The sequence below is a fragment of the Xenopus laevis genome, chromosome 6S, assembly GCF_017654675.1.
Source record: "Xenopus laevis strain J_2021 chromosome 6S, Xenopus_laevis_v10.1, whole genome shotgun sequence".
Taxonomy (NCBI): Eukaryota; Metazoa; Chordata; class Amphibia; order Anura; family Pipidae; genus Xenopus; species Xenopus laevis.
The window spans coordinates 89,231,836-89,245,103 of NC_054382.1; the positions used below are offsets into that span (position 1 = coordinate 89,231,836).

At 39.0% G+C, this 13,268-nt stretch overlaps 1 protein-coding gene across 7 annotated transcripts in view; it reads right to left on the bottom strand.

Moving 5' to 3' along the window:
- The window catches only part of ldlrad4.S (low density lipoprotein receptor class A domain containing 4 S homeolog), a 281,004-nt gene that overhangs the window by 12,846 nt on the left and 254,890 nt on the right, over positions 1-13,268 (bottom strand). For all 7 annotated transcript variants that reach the window (XM_041567786.1, XM_041567785.1, XM_041567787.1 and 4 more), the window contains one exon: positions 8,079-8,233. In XM_041567786.1, coding sequence (XP_041423720.1) covers positions 8,079-8,233 — 155 coding nt within the window. The remainder of the gene's footprint in view (positions 1-8,078; positions 8,234-13,268) is intronic.

Below are 13,268 nucleotides of genomic sequence, written 5' to 3' on the forward strand. Positions count from 1 at the left end.
AGGGGCTTCCAAATCTTTTAGAACACATAGTCTATAGGTCCTTCATCTGATTTTTATGACAGTAGAGTTTATAGGTGCAAAAACTGCATATAATGCAATAGTAAGGAAGCCAGTGTTTCTCTCTATTGATAGTTATTAAAACTGTCATATTGTTTGTTACTTTTAGCTGATATTAGGGATACCCTTTTTTGGATTCGGCCGAACCCCCGAATCCTTCACGAAAGATTCGGCCGAATACCAAACCGAATCCGAACCCTAATTTGCATATGCAAATTAGGGGTGGGACAGGGAAAACATGTTTTACTTACTTGTTTTCTGACAAAAAGTCACGCAATTTCCCTCCCCGCTCCTAATTTGTATATGCAAATTAGGATTCGGATTTGGTTCGGCCGGGTAGAAGGATTTGGCCGAATCCGAATCCTGCTGAAAAAGGCCGAATCCCGAATCGAATCCTGGATTCGGTACATCCCTAGCTGAAATGCTTTATCACAGCCCAGCCTAACCAAAGTGCTGCCAATACAAACGGCTTGCGACCAGAAGCTTGCCAGTCAGTCACTATAGCCCTAAGGAGAGCATATAGCCTTACACAGCATTTTAATTATTGCAGCCATATTTCGATAATTTACTCACAAGGCTCAGATGAACCTATCAGGGAAAAAAACACAGGCCAGTAAATCACATTTTTCTTAGTCAAGATAACACATAAGTAATTATCTTTTGAGAATTCAGCACACTTCTATATTTCATCTGCATCTTAAAATGCATCACAAGCCTACAGTATATTATGTTGAACTACCTAGTAGAAAATCAAATATAATTCTTATTTTAAAGAGATACTGCATCTTTTTCATTGGAAGAAAAATGCATATTGTAGAATTCATCCGGGAGACTAGATTATTAAGTTGTAAGAAACTTACCCTGGTGGTCTAGTGGGCAGCGGGGTCCACGCCGCGTCCTTGGCGTGGACGCCCGCTGCGCCGCTCCTATCCTGCCCTTGCTGGTGCCATCTTGGATTACTAGGGCGCGCGCCTGCGCGCCTCTTAAAGGCGCAGACGCGCTGGCATGTTTGCGCCAGCGCACAGCGGCGCGAAATTGCGCACGTTTTGGCGCCAATTGGTTCCCTATTTAAGGCCCATTCAGACCTGTAGACAGTGCCTGTTATAGGATCATATCCTGTGGTTTCCTGAGCTTTTGCTACCTGTTTCTGAATTTGTTATCCTGACTGATTATCCGTGTTTGACCCAGCCTGTTCCTGACTACTCTGCATTCTGTATCCTGACCCTTGCCTGCCTACGACAACTCTTCCTGCTTAACCCCTTGCTTGATCACCCGGTTTGACCCTTTGCCTGTTTGACGATTCTGATATCCGCCTGCCTCAACCCAGCCTGTCTGACCATCCTTCTGCCTTATCCAGTCTGTCTGATTATCTGGTTTTGATCCCTTGCCTGCCTGACGATTCTGTTATCTGCCTGTCCTGATCCGGTCTGTTCCGTTTCCACCAGACGCCTTGTCCTTGACCTTCTGCCCAAAGACTCTTGCTATCCGGTCGTGCCTGTTTGCCAGCCAGAACTCCTTGCCTTGTACCCCTTGTTAAGTCCAGGTGGCACCCAATTAAGCTGAGGGCTCCTCCCGAAGCCCAAAGGTGGTCACACTACTGGTGAAGCCGAGCCGAGACCAGGGTCCTTGGCATTTGTTCTGGTATTGGGTGCCGGCCGTGACATAAGTGCTCTATCATTTGTGGAAGGTGCATTATTCAACGCTGTGCAGAATTAGCCTCAGTTAATCAAGAGAAATGTCACATGGGTTATTTCCCTATTCCAATTTAACACACAAGTGTCCTGCAAGGTTTCCACTTGTCCGGTTTTAAGCCGGACAGCTCAGTTTTTGAAAATCCGGACAGGACATTGAAGTGGCAATCACTTTGCGATCAGCCAATCGCTAATCGCCACATCATCAGTCTTGCCCCGATGTCACCCGCTCCACCCCAATGTCACCTGCCCCCCCCCCAATGTCACTGACCCGCTCTCTACATCACCAGCCCACCCCCTGCCTGTTCTTGTCCAAAAAAAATGGTGGCAACCCTAGTGTCATGCAATGTTGTTAACTGGCAACCCTTTGTGGTTATGGGGTATATAAATAAATGATGATGATGAAATGATGATGATGGGGTCACTAGGTAGGACACTGTAACATACTCGTCAATCAGGAACCTTGAAAGCAGCTGGTACACTAAGACGCACAAGGGAAATCCTGCGGATTACGATGTTCACTGATGCCCTTTTGGGGCCCTGGGCTTTCTGCTGCGGAACCAACAAGGAATTGGTGCGTTTGATAGTAATAAGTCCGTAAAAAGGTAACAGCAAGGATTAGCGAAGGAGTAGTCACAAGAAAGGCAAAAGGGTCGAGGCAGAAGGCAAGAATCATAATCAAAACAGGCAGAAGTCAAAAACCAGGGAATTCCAACTGTAAATAATGCTTCAGCAGGGTCTGTAAACAGAAACCAGCTTGGGCACTGTTAAAATGGAGGAAGGCCTTTTTAAAGGAGAATTGTCGCCACAAATTTGTATCCTGTGCCGAAAAACCCACTACTGTGACCCACAGCCTTCAATCTCTACCCACTAATCCACTACACATGCCGAACCACAATAGGCCAGCTAACCTTCCAATCCGGGAACACAAAACCCCCAGTGACCTCACTTCGGACCGGAAGTGATGTCACATTGGACTGGAAGTGGTGTCACTCCAGTGCCGAATCTGCACAAAAAAAAGAAAAAACCTACCAGAACCAAAGGGGAGGGTGGGAGGGATCAAGCTCGTACCTTTGTTGGGATGCCTGCACGCACAGGTAATTTCACAACTTTATACCCAACTACTTTGTGGGTATTCCTAAGGTTGCCAGCTTACCTTACCCGGTGCAGGACTCTAACAAGTGCCAAAACTGCCCTGTGAAAAGTACAAATGTCACAAACTAGCAGATTTAAGAAAATCTTGGTGGTTAATGGGAATCGTGTCACCAGCAAATTTTCTAAATTACTTTGCTGCACAATATCCAGATTTTCACATAAGCCCTTCACAAAAAGGACCCATTATATAATGTTAATACTTTCTATCACACAGTATATGGCAGGACCTTCACGGTTGACTGGGACAGAACGTTGATCATTTTAAAATATGAAGTAAATATAACGGAAAAAAATTTGTTTCCAACACAAATTTCTATGTAATGAACTTATGGGATCCCTTATCCAGAATGTTTATACAGGTATGGAATTACAGAAAGGCCATCTCCCGTAGACTCCATTTCAATTAAATGATTCTATTTTTTTTTTAAAAAGATTTCCTTTAACTCAGTCATAAAAAAACAGTACCTTGAACTTAATGGTAACTAAGCTGCATGAATCCATATTGATGATATAAATTATCTTTAGGTAGGGAGATCCAACATAATTTAACAGAGCAAAGCAAAATAAAGCCGTTAATATGGTAATGAAATGTTGTTTTAATCCACAAAAATAAGACATTTAGGGAGAAGCTTTAAATATTTATTCTATGATTTAAATGATTTCTCCCGAAATGGCTGGTGTATTTGAAAAAAAGACAGAAAGACCTTCCACCAGAAATGGAGCCCTATGGCAACTAAGCAGCCTAATGAAAGCTGACTGGCTCTTGCAGCTATTCCTTGCCTTAAGCCCATAGTGCAATGCAAGCTCTTCCCTCAGCTGTGTGACACATGGCTCCCATCATAGAGCGGCAAAATAAAACCTCAGTGCCAGGAGCAGCTCTGGAAGTGTACTGTCAAGAGAAGATTGCCAATTGCTCATTATACTGTCAGAATAAGACAAAGGAAACTCTTCAATCAACTTCACAAAAAGTTGTAACAAGCAGATATTTTGGGTAAGCTGAGGTAAATATGAGACAAGCCTGGCATCACTTTCTTATTCTGCACATCTTATCGCAGCCTACAGGGGCATTCTCAGAAAATCCATGTGGATTAGTTGAGCTCAGTAGATAAAGGGAATTCCTAGGACCTCAGGCCCAACCGAAAAATAATGAATATGTGCTTTGCAGGGTAGGATTTCAGCTCATAAGAGCTGAAAATACTGTTGGATCGGTTTCATTACACATGATTTTAAGGACATGACCTTACCCAGCTCATTTGCAAATGCTGTAATGTATGCGCATTTAGCAATGGTTGTTTATATAGTAATACACAATGCGCCATTCACAAGCATACACTACAGTTAATGATGCAGTGAACTGCCTATGCCTAGTAGAATGGTAACTATTGATATGACTGAAAAGTACAGAAATGAGGCCATTGGAGAAAGATGTGAAGTGCACCTTCCCACCTGTTATTACAAAATGCACCCAATCAGCCTTAGTTCTTAGCAGATTCAGTCTAGAAATCATGAAGAGGAATGTAACAATTTGGAGGTTATTTATTAAATAAATTTAGTAAAAAAAAACCCCCTCAAAGGTTGTATATAAGTCCATGGGAGATGTCCCGAAAATATCTTGATCTGAGCTGGGTTTCATGCAAAAATCTGAAGATTTCATGGTTTTCCAGCAAAAATGTGAAAAAATCTGAATTTTTGGGGAGGAAAATTCGTACGACTTTAATTTTCGTACAATTTTCTAAATTTTTTCACATTTTTTCCCACACTGGAATTTTTCGGGAAAAATGTATTTATAAAGTAAATAAAGGGAAATAACCCATGTGGATTTGGTTGGAGTATATTTCAGAAAATAATGAGATCAATTTGGATTTTAATAAATAACCACCTTCATGTTAATTAGACTTTCATTAACAACCATTTCAAAGGTATCAGTTTATAAGACTTTGGAATTAATAGCTACGCTTAGTCACTTTTGCTTGTTGTTCAAAACTTTAATTACAAGTTCTATAGTTGCGCAGTAACACTAGTGGAACTAAGATTTTAAACAACAGTCTTACCGTGTGATTACTTTTTTATTGATTTGATTAGTCTTATTGCATTCTGCCTTGTTTTTGAATACTTATTTTTGCCCATAAAAGTTGTGTGCACTATTTTTCTACCTGCTGCACAGTGTTATGATCATTCTTTGAATCCAAAAACAGTAAAGGTGCTTGTTTTGAGTTGATTTTTGGAAGACCACTGACTTTAGCAATGATTTGCAAATTGCTAGTTTGAAGTAAAAAGACACTCACATTTACTGATTGTTACTATGTATATTTTATTATACATTATAAAAAAATGTGTTTTGGTAAAATTTTATTGGTTTTCTTGGGTCAGGGATCCGTTATCCGGAAACCCATTATTCAGAAAGCTCCGAATTACGGAATGGCTATCTCCTGTAGACTCCATTATAATAAAATAATTCAGATTTTCTTTTTCCTTGGAGCAAGGAAACAGTACCTTGTACTTCTTCCCAACTAAGATATAATTAATCCTTACTGGATGCAAAACAATCCTTTTGGGTTTAATTAATGTTTAATTGATGTTTTAGTAGACTTAAGGTATGGAGATCCAAAATAAAGAAAGATCCCTTGTCCAGAAAACCCCAGGTCCCGAGCATTCTGGATAACAGGTCCCATACCTGTATTACTTATTTTTATAATGGCACTGAAATGTCAACCATGAAAATTCATATTCGCCATTTTCATTTTTGGGTCTCTGCACGTCACAAGGTTTGGAAATCTTATGTATATTGGACATCAAATAATTCAAAACAACCATGACATTTTACATTTACAAAATTGTATCTATATAAACAAGAACAAGAACAGGATACAATTCAGTGGAAAGGTAGATTTTTCGGAATGTATGTTAAAACTGCTAAATTCATAGGATATTTGCAGATTGGTAGATGAGTGATGACTCATAAATTCATGTTCTTTCCAAAAAGTGCTGCAGTCTAGAGTTTGCTTATTTCTGCTGCAGTGCTTTCTTAATCAGGTATTATAGGCAGGTGTTTGGTCTACACACCTTTGGAATCTCCATACAACTAAAAATGTTTTTTATTGGTGTACTCGAGAATATGGAACTTTCCAAATCAGCTGTATTTTCTTGCATATAAAAAAATATGTTTATGGTCTATTTCTCTGTATTCTGAATACAGAATGTGTGATTTTATTTACACATAATTTATGTGTAATAAGTTAAATTTCACAGGTAGATTTAAAAAGCATATGATATAAAAAATTATAAGATAAGAACCAATTTGAATTGTTTGTATAGTTTATAACCACATTATTTCCATTATTTCATGAAGCCACACTCTCAACCTGCATCTATTTAATGTTAATATAATTAAAACTCTTTTTGGGGTTTGTCTTAACCTCTGCCACAATGTGTTTCTCATTTTTTCTCATTGCCTTCTGCTTTATTCTTTTACAAAATTTGTTATAGTGCTTATATTCATTAAACACAGCATCTGACTTTTGTTTTTTAAATGCATTCCTCTTCTTTCCTATTAACTTATTTACTTCTGAATTGAGCCACTTAGGATGGTCTTACAATTACTTCTTAAAGGAATGAATTGGGAACAGTTATAGTTTATCATTGGCCATTTTAGATGACAACCATTTATGTTCTTTGTTTGTAGCAGAAAACAAACTGCCCTTAAATAGCCAAAATTTGCTTTTGTGAAATTCAGTCTTTGTTGCCCCCAAACAATAAATGAGACAACATTATGGTCACTATTACCCAGAGGTTCAATTACATTTGTTATACGTTCTTGGCCACTAGAGATCACTAGATCATTAAAAGGGAACGCCACAAAAACATAACTTACTGTAAGCTTTTTGAAAAGTAAACATATTTTCAAGCAACTTTGCAATATACATCAATTAAAAAATATGCAGACTTTTCATGATTTTTAATGGTTTGGAACAGTTCCCTAAGCCTCTGCTGATCTCTCTGACTACTTTGCTGAGCAGGCTGACTACTGTTACTTTGTTTTAGCAGCCATCTGTCCTTGCCATCTGTCCTAGCCTGCATCATCCAAACCCCACAATTCCCTACAAACATGATTTCAATAAGGAATGAAACATCACAGTGCAAGGCATTGTGGGTTATGTAGTTCCTGCATGCTGTCTGTAAGCTGTGGAGAAGTTGTTACAATTTGTTACAACATTGTTTAGTCCCTCCTTCCCTGCCAGGATTTGAAATGATGCAGAAAGAGAAGAACTGTTAAACAGCTGGGTTTCAGCATAGGAAATGGCATTTATTCATACTTTTTGAAGAAACAGGTAACTGTGATGGATATATTATGGGTTTCTGTGTTATGTGGGCCTCTTTATCAAATTTTGGTTTGGAAGCCGGAGTTCCCCTTTAATACGTTTAAATAAATACAATTGTTACTTAGGAAGGGAGTTATAATTGTATATCAAAACAAAATATAAAGTCTTCTGCAAAATAACCATGTAACTGACATGGTGTGACATCACAATTAATACATTATACAATTTCCGTTAAACTTTCCATTGCTTGACCTAGTTACGCTCCTTTATTTCTACAGCAGGCAAGGCCAAATATAACACCTATTTTATAGTTTTTTTACATAAAAATACTAAATTATTTGCATAATTATTTGCATAAAATTGAGCAAATATGAGATGGCCTTCACAAAATTTAGAGCTCTCTGGATAATGGTTTTCTGGATAAAGGACCCCATACCTGTATGACAATATTTCTGTTTTCCGTAAATGTACACTGCGTTTTAAACAGCAGCATGAGGCATGGTTCATCCCTTAAAAGTTCAGCAGCCTTTAGTATATTTGCAGGAATAATGTGTGAGCCGGCCTGATACCCGCAGGTTGGGCAGGTTTGGGCCGACCTCGGTTCCGGCCTGAGCTTTTCTTCTTGCTCTCCCCGCCCTCCACCTTGCACTGCTGGCTTTCGACTTCCGGCTTCCTTTTTTTATAGGTGCGTGCCTATAAAAGGAAACCGGAAGTCATGGTCGGGCAGGCGCATGCTCATGAAGGGCGGGTTAGGGTCGGTGCGGGTCGGGTTTTACATCACATCACATCACTGATTTGCAGAGGTTTCTAGTGGTTCCTAATGGGAAAACAATATGTAATAGTGTAAGTAACTCACCGGCTGCAAGACTTCTTCCTGTCTTCTACTTTGGCTTTGGCGGTTAATGAAGGACCATGAAGAGAGTTTGTAATGATTAAGAAGGCAGATAATCACTACCACCATTACTGTTATAACCACAATTATGATGATGATCTGGACAAACTCCAGTTCAGCTGTAAGGAAAGAATAAAATGTCTTAATAGGCATTCAGACTAACAAATAAACCATGTTTCCTTTTTAAGTCTATAAACAGAACCTTGCTTTTTGAAGCATATCTGAAACAATAAATATTTGGTTAATAGGAAACGTATTGTACTAATGGGAAACATTAGTACACCATTCTGCAATATTTTCAGAAATCTGTTTGCAGTAGGAGGTTGCACCCTGGACCTACATAAAAATATACATACAAATATTGGTTTTGTCATACAGTTATGGGATCCCCTTTACTAAGAAAACTACTGTTGTGTTTTGGGTAGCCAAGGATGAGTAGAGTATTTTATTAGCAGGCTCTCATGCAGCCATTACACAACAGTAACTTTCATTTTTAAGCTACCAGGAAGTATGCAGAGTATAAGTATGAGCACAGTGACATCTACAGGCCATTTGCATAAACACCACAGTTACAATGTACAAACCCCAGATTCACTGGAGAGGTTGTACCCTTTCATGTGCATTCATGAGCTATTTTTCCCAGAGTCAGTTCTCCCTTTAGAAAAAAGAGTCAGTTCTCCCTTTAGAAAAAAGAGAATGAAGTGCTGTGCCTACATTTTATTTACCTTTCACAGGGCGCCTGGTGTGTTTATACAAAGACACTGTTGGTTTTTGCTCCCGCTCCATATTGCCTGATGAAGCAGGAAATGCCTGCGAAACGCGTTGCAATACAGTTTTGTGAATAAACTACTATTGAAAATTACCACTTTTGTTGGTGTCTGCTTGGAGGAGGTAAGTTTATTACTACCTCCTCTGAATTACCCATTGGGTTTTTAAGTGCTTTTAGCTATTTTTATCCTTTTGGCGCCTCTGTTTTGTTTTACTACCATACCTTTCACAGGTGTCCCTTGATCCAGATCAATCTGAAGCTGAACCCATTTGCCTGAAAGTAAAATGTGAAAATTCTGCCAAGAGCTGCCTGGGAAAGATAAGTAATATGGCGGCACAGCGCTGGATTTTTTTCCGCCCCATTGTCTAATTTTTTCCTAAAAGGCGCACTGGCACAGGGAGAACAAAGAGCAATTGAATTGACAGGAGGTGCCTATTTTATTGTATATTGGCACTCCCCAGTGAATTTGGCTTTTTGTAGGGTGACAGCAAACATGATGATTTGTTACCTGTTGGATATCTGCTCTACCCACTGGTGAAAAATCTCACCCAGACAATGAAGATTGTAACAGGTAAAACACATCAATTCAATTGCCATGGAAGGAAATCTACACGATTACCTAAATAATGTGGTTTACCTGCACTGATCCTCATTGTTCTGATGCAAAAGGTATTTAATGAAATTTGTCAGTCGCCGGTAGAGCAGATTTCTTGCAAGACAAATCAGTATTTGTGCCATCACCTTTAAACACAGATTCCCCTGTATTTGATCCCCTTGACTTTATCTCCTTATCTTATCCAGAATAAATATGAATCTCAATAAAGTTGGAATGGGATTTCTTATAATGAAATGTGTTTGTGTGCTTTTAGGCTTGGTACTTTAGGTTCAAAGTGAAAATGTTTAGCCCACAATGTACTTTGTTTCCCTATTATTTCTGTACCAACAAATTCCCATTTTATAGGGGAAAGATTTTCACTCCGTAGTTCTGAGCATCATTAATGACATTTGCCATTTATCACTTTGGTGAGTACAAATCAACTACTGTACAGATTATATATTATCTATTATATATTATGTACATGTGTGCCTTATTGCCCTACTCAATGTGCATGCCTACCTCTACAAAAAACACAATCTGTACAAGGGAAGGATGACAGAACGTTAGATTTAAATGTATAGAAAATCTTTTATTGTCATTATATCCAGGCACACCATATCCTATAGCAGAGGTCCCCAAACCTTTTTACCTATGAACCACACTCAAGTATAATGATTAATGTGTGTTGTGTACGGCTTTTGTTGTACTTGTAGACATTCTTTTATATGATATTCTGGTATGAGTTCTTATACTAGATATGTTCAACATACTGCCCTCTAGCTATAATGCTCTCCCCCGCTTCCATAAAGGTACACATTCATTTAAATCATTTCCCAATTTTAAAACCAACCATTTAATTAACTGTTTAAAAAAATATCTTTTTTTGTATTTGGATAACAGTTTCATTGTATTAGCTACTAGCTACTTTAGTATTAGCTACTTTAGTATTAACCCTATTCATCATGCTTAGCATTGTCCCCCTGCTGGAGAGACTCACAACAGGCTCTGGCATTTCAACTACACAAAAGCCCAAATAGCCCCACACAGGCCACACAGGGTGAATATAGAGCATAGATCTATGGCAGCTTACAGCAGCCCCTTGTCAAGAGTTTTCAAAGTGCCAGTCCAGGCAACAGTCAAAACACTTTCCCTTATCTGTTTCTGCATACCACTGAATACAATGGCAAAATGTCACTGGCACGGCCTGCCATAGACAAGGAAGGGCTTTTGGACTCTGAGGCTGTCCTTAGGAGAGCAGTCAAATGAAGTATAAGCTCAATTTGAAAGCATTAGTTGCCTGCCACGGAGCATGCAGCCACTGAAAAGCCACAAGAAATGTCAAAGATGTATGCAATGAAGTCATGGACTAGCAGTATGTGAGCCTGCCCATTTTGCTACATAGGATTTGCAGACAATGAGACAAAAGCAAATGCAGTTACTCATATGTTTCTTAAGAAACTATTGCCTTAATAATGAAATGATCTATACTATCTTTGAATCTTGGATGACTAAATAAACACTTAAAAGGTAGGTTGGTGAGTGATTAACTCACATTTGTACCAGAAACCATTTTCATAAAGATACTGCAACAACTGCAGCCAGCAAACAATAAGGCAAAGGTGGCCTTTTGCAACAGCAACTTTTTGTTCACGGAAAGTGCTCCTTCTTTACTGATTTATATCATCACCAACATCAACGTTTCGGGGGAGTACAACCTACCTTCATCATGCTGTTGCTAAGGGACCGTGCTGGGTCAACGGAGGACCAGCACCACTACTGCAGAGTGAGTAGATTTCGGGTGTGCAGTGTACTTATTACATTAATGATGGCCTTTTGACCACTGCTGCTTGCTACTGCTTATTCAGAAAGACTAATCATAATGAAAATACATTATTTAGTTATAATATTTCAAGATATCTGCTTACTACATAGTAACAGGATTTATATTTAATTTTGTTTTTTGTGATAACGCTGTATTTATGCGTCTCTTAAGGTCCTAACCTCTGCATTGATTTGGCTGGTCTAAAATCTACAACAGCGTACCCTGTGCCGTCTGCATGCTGCAAATATAGTGCTCTACATCTAGTTGTACTTCCTTCTTGCGCTAGGTGAATAAACTGCAACATGCACTACTGTTTGCACTTATAAGAGCAGGAAGGTATTGCATAAAGAGCAAAAAAATGTGCAATCTACCATTTTTTTGCATTATGCACACTGTCTCCTGCTTTAAATAACTGCAGCAGTGGACCACAAACACCAAGTTAGATTTTTGAGGGGGGCAGTGGGAGGCACATGGGCATTCTCTTCCTGTCCCAAATACATCCCATAACATTGAACCTCACACCAGCTTTTTTGTCCAAGCTGAAGAGAGCAGCCAGACCCATAGAAGGAATACTCCTTAAATGAGCACTAAGGGAGCATACTTACACTTTTTCCTTCAGTCTATATAAATGTCACATATACTTTTTCCCCAGATTTACAACATCGGGCATACATTTGAGCAAGTAATTGTGGCATCCCAATTCTTCTTCTGATTTACTGTCTATTTAAGGAAACTAGACTTTTAAATTGTCATGTAACCTCAAGCCCCGGCCGAGAAGGACATTTCACAGACAAGCTGAAATACACAATCTGTCATCTTCTGCACAGTTCATGCTGCCACATGCAGTGTTGGAATCATTTAATGGATTTATCTACATCTTCATCTTGGCTCAATTTGTCACTCATTCCTCTGTACAGTTACAATCCTTTCCTTTCTTACATCCAGAATGAAAATGAATGGAATATATGGTAACGAGAAGGTAGTCAAAATTATTCTATCATTTCTGCCTGTCAGCAAAGGAACAAATTCTGTAGTGTACCTCGAATTTTAGCAAGGACAATACATTTCACATTTGTCACTGTAGATTAAATCACATACACTTCCCAACTGTTCCAACAGACAGAGTCTTTAAAAGGAAACTTTTATTAGACCAATAGTTCCATACATTTAAATTTAAAGTAGAACCAAAGCCCCCCCCAATAAGAAAAGCCCCTACTTAGAGCCCTAGATAGTCCCCCCTCCCTGCTTCGTCTTCTTATGTAAGTGAGCACTTTATTGGTGCATGCGCAGTTGGAGCAGTCTACTGGTTCGTAGCAACAGCACATGCTCCAAAAGTGCCGGTAATTGCCGAAGGGAAGAGGACCAGAAGAAGATGGCGCCCAGGAGCTCTGCTGTAGGGATGAGCGAATATTTTCGCCAAGTTTCACTGCAGAAATTACGCCCTTAGATTTCAATGGGAGAAAAAAACATGTTGTGCCGCAAAAAAATTCACCCATAGATTTTAATGCATTTCGGCAAATTTTCACGGCGGCAAATTTTGTCGACGCAAAACAGATCAAATTCGACCATCCCTACTCCACTGTGCTTACTCTGCACTGACTAATTTACACTGGTATAGAAATCAATAGCAATAAATCGCTTGTTATTATAGTGGTTGTTATTAGCTACTGTCCTCACAGAGATTGTTTACTTTGGTTTTTATTTAAGCCCTAGTACTTAATACAAACCAAGAAAAAACCAAGCCATTACAAGCAACAAAGATATAATTGCCAAAAATAAACAAAATGGTTCATGGAAGTATTAAAGACTTACTTTTTTGTACATTTCTATGAATAAAGAACCAGCGATCGAATCTGTAAGAGGCAACCCATGATACTAATATTACCATAATTACACTGATAAAGAAGTTGCAGTATGACATATGGCCACATATTTGACTAACGAATTAAAGAAAAATAAAGTGAA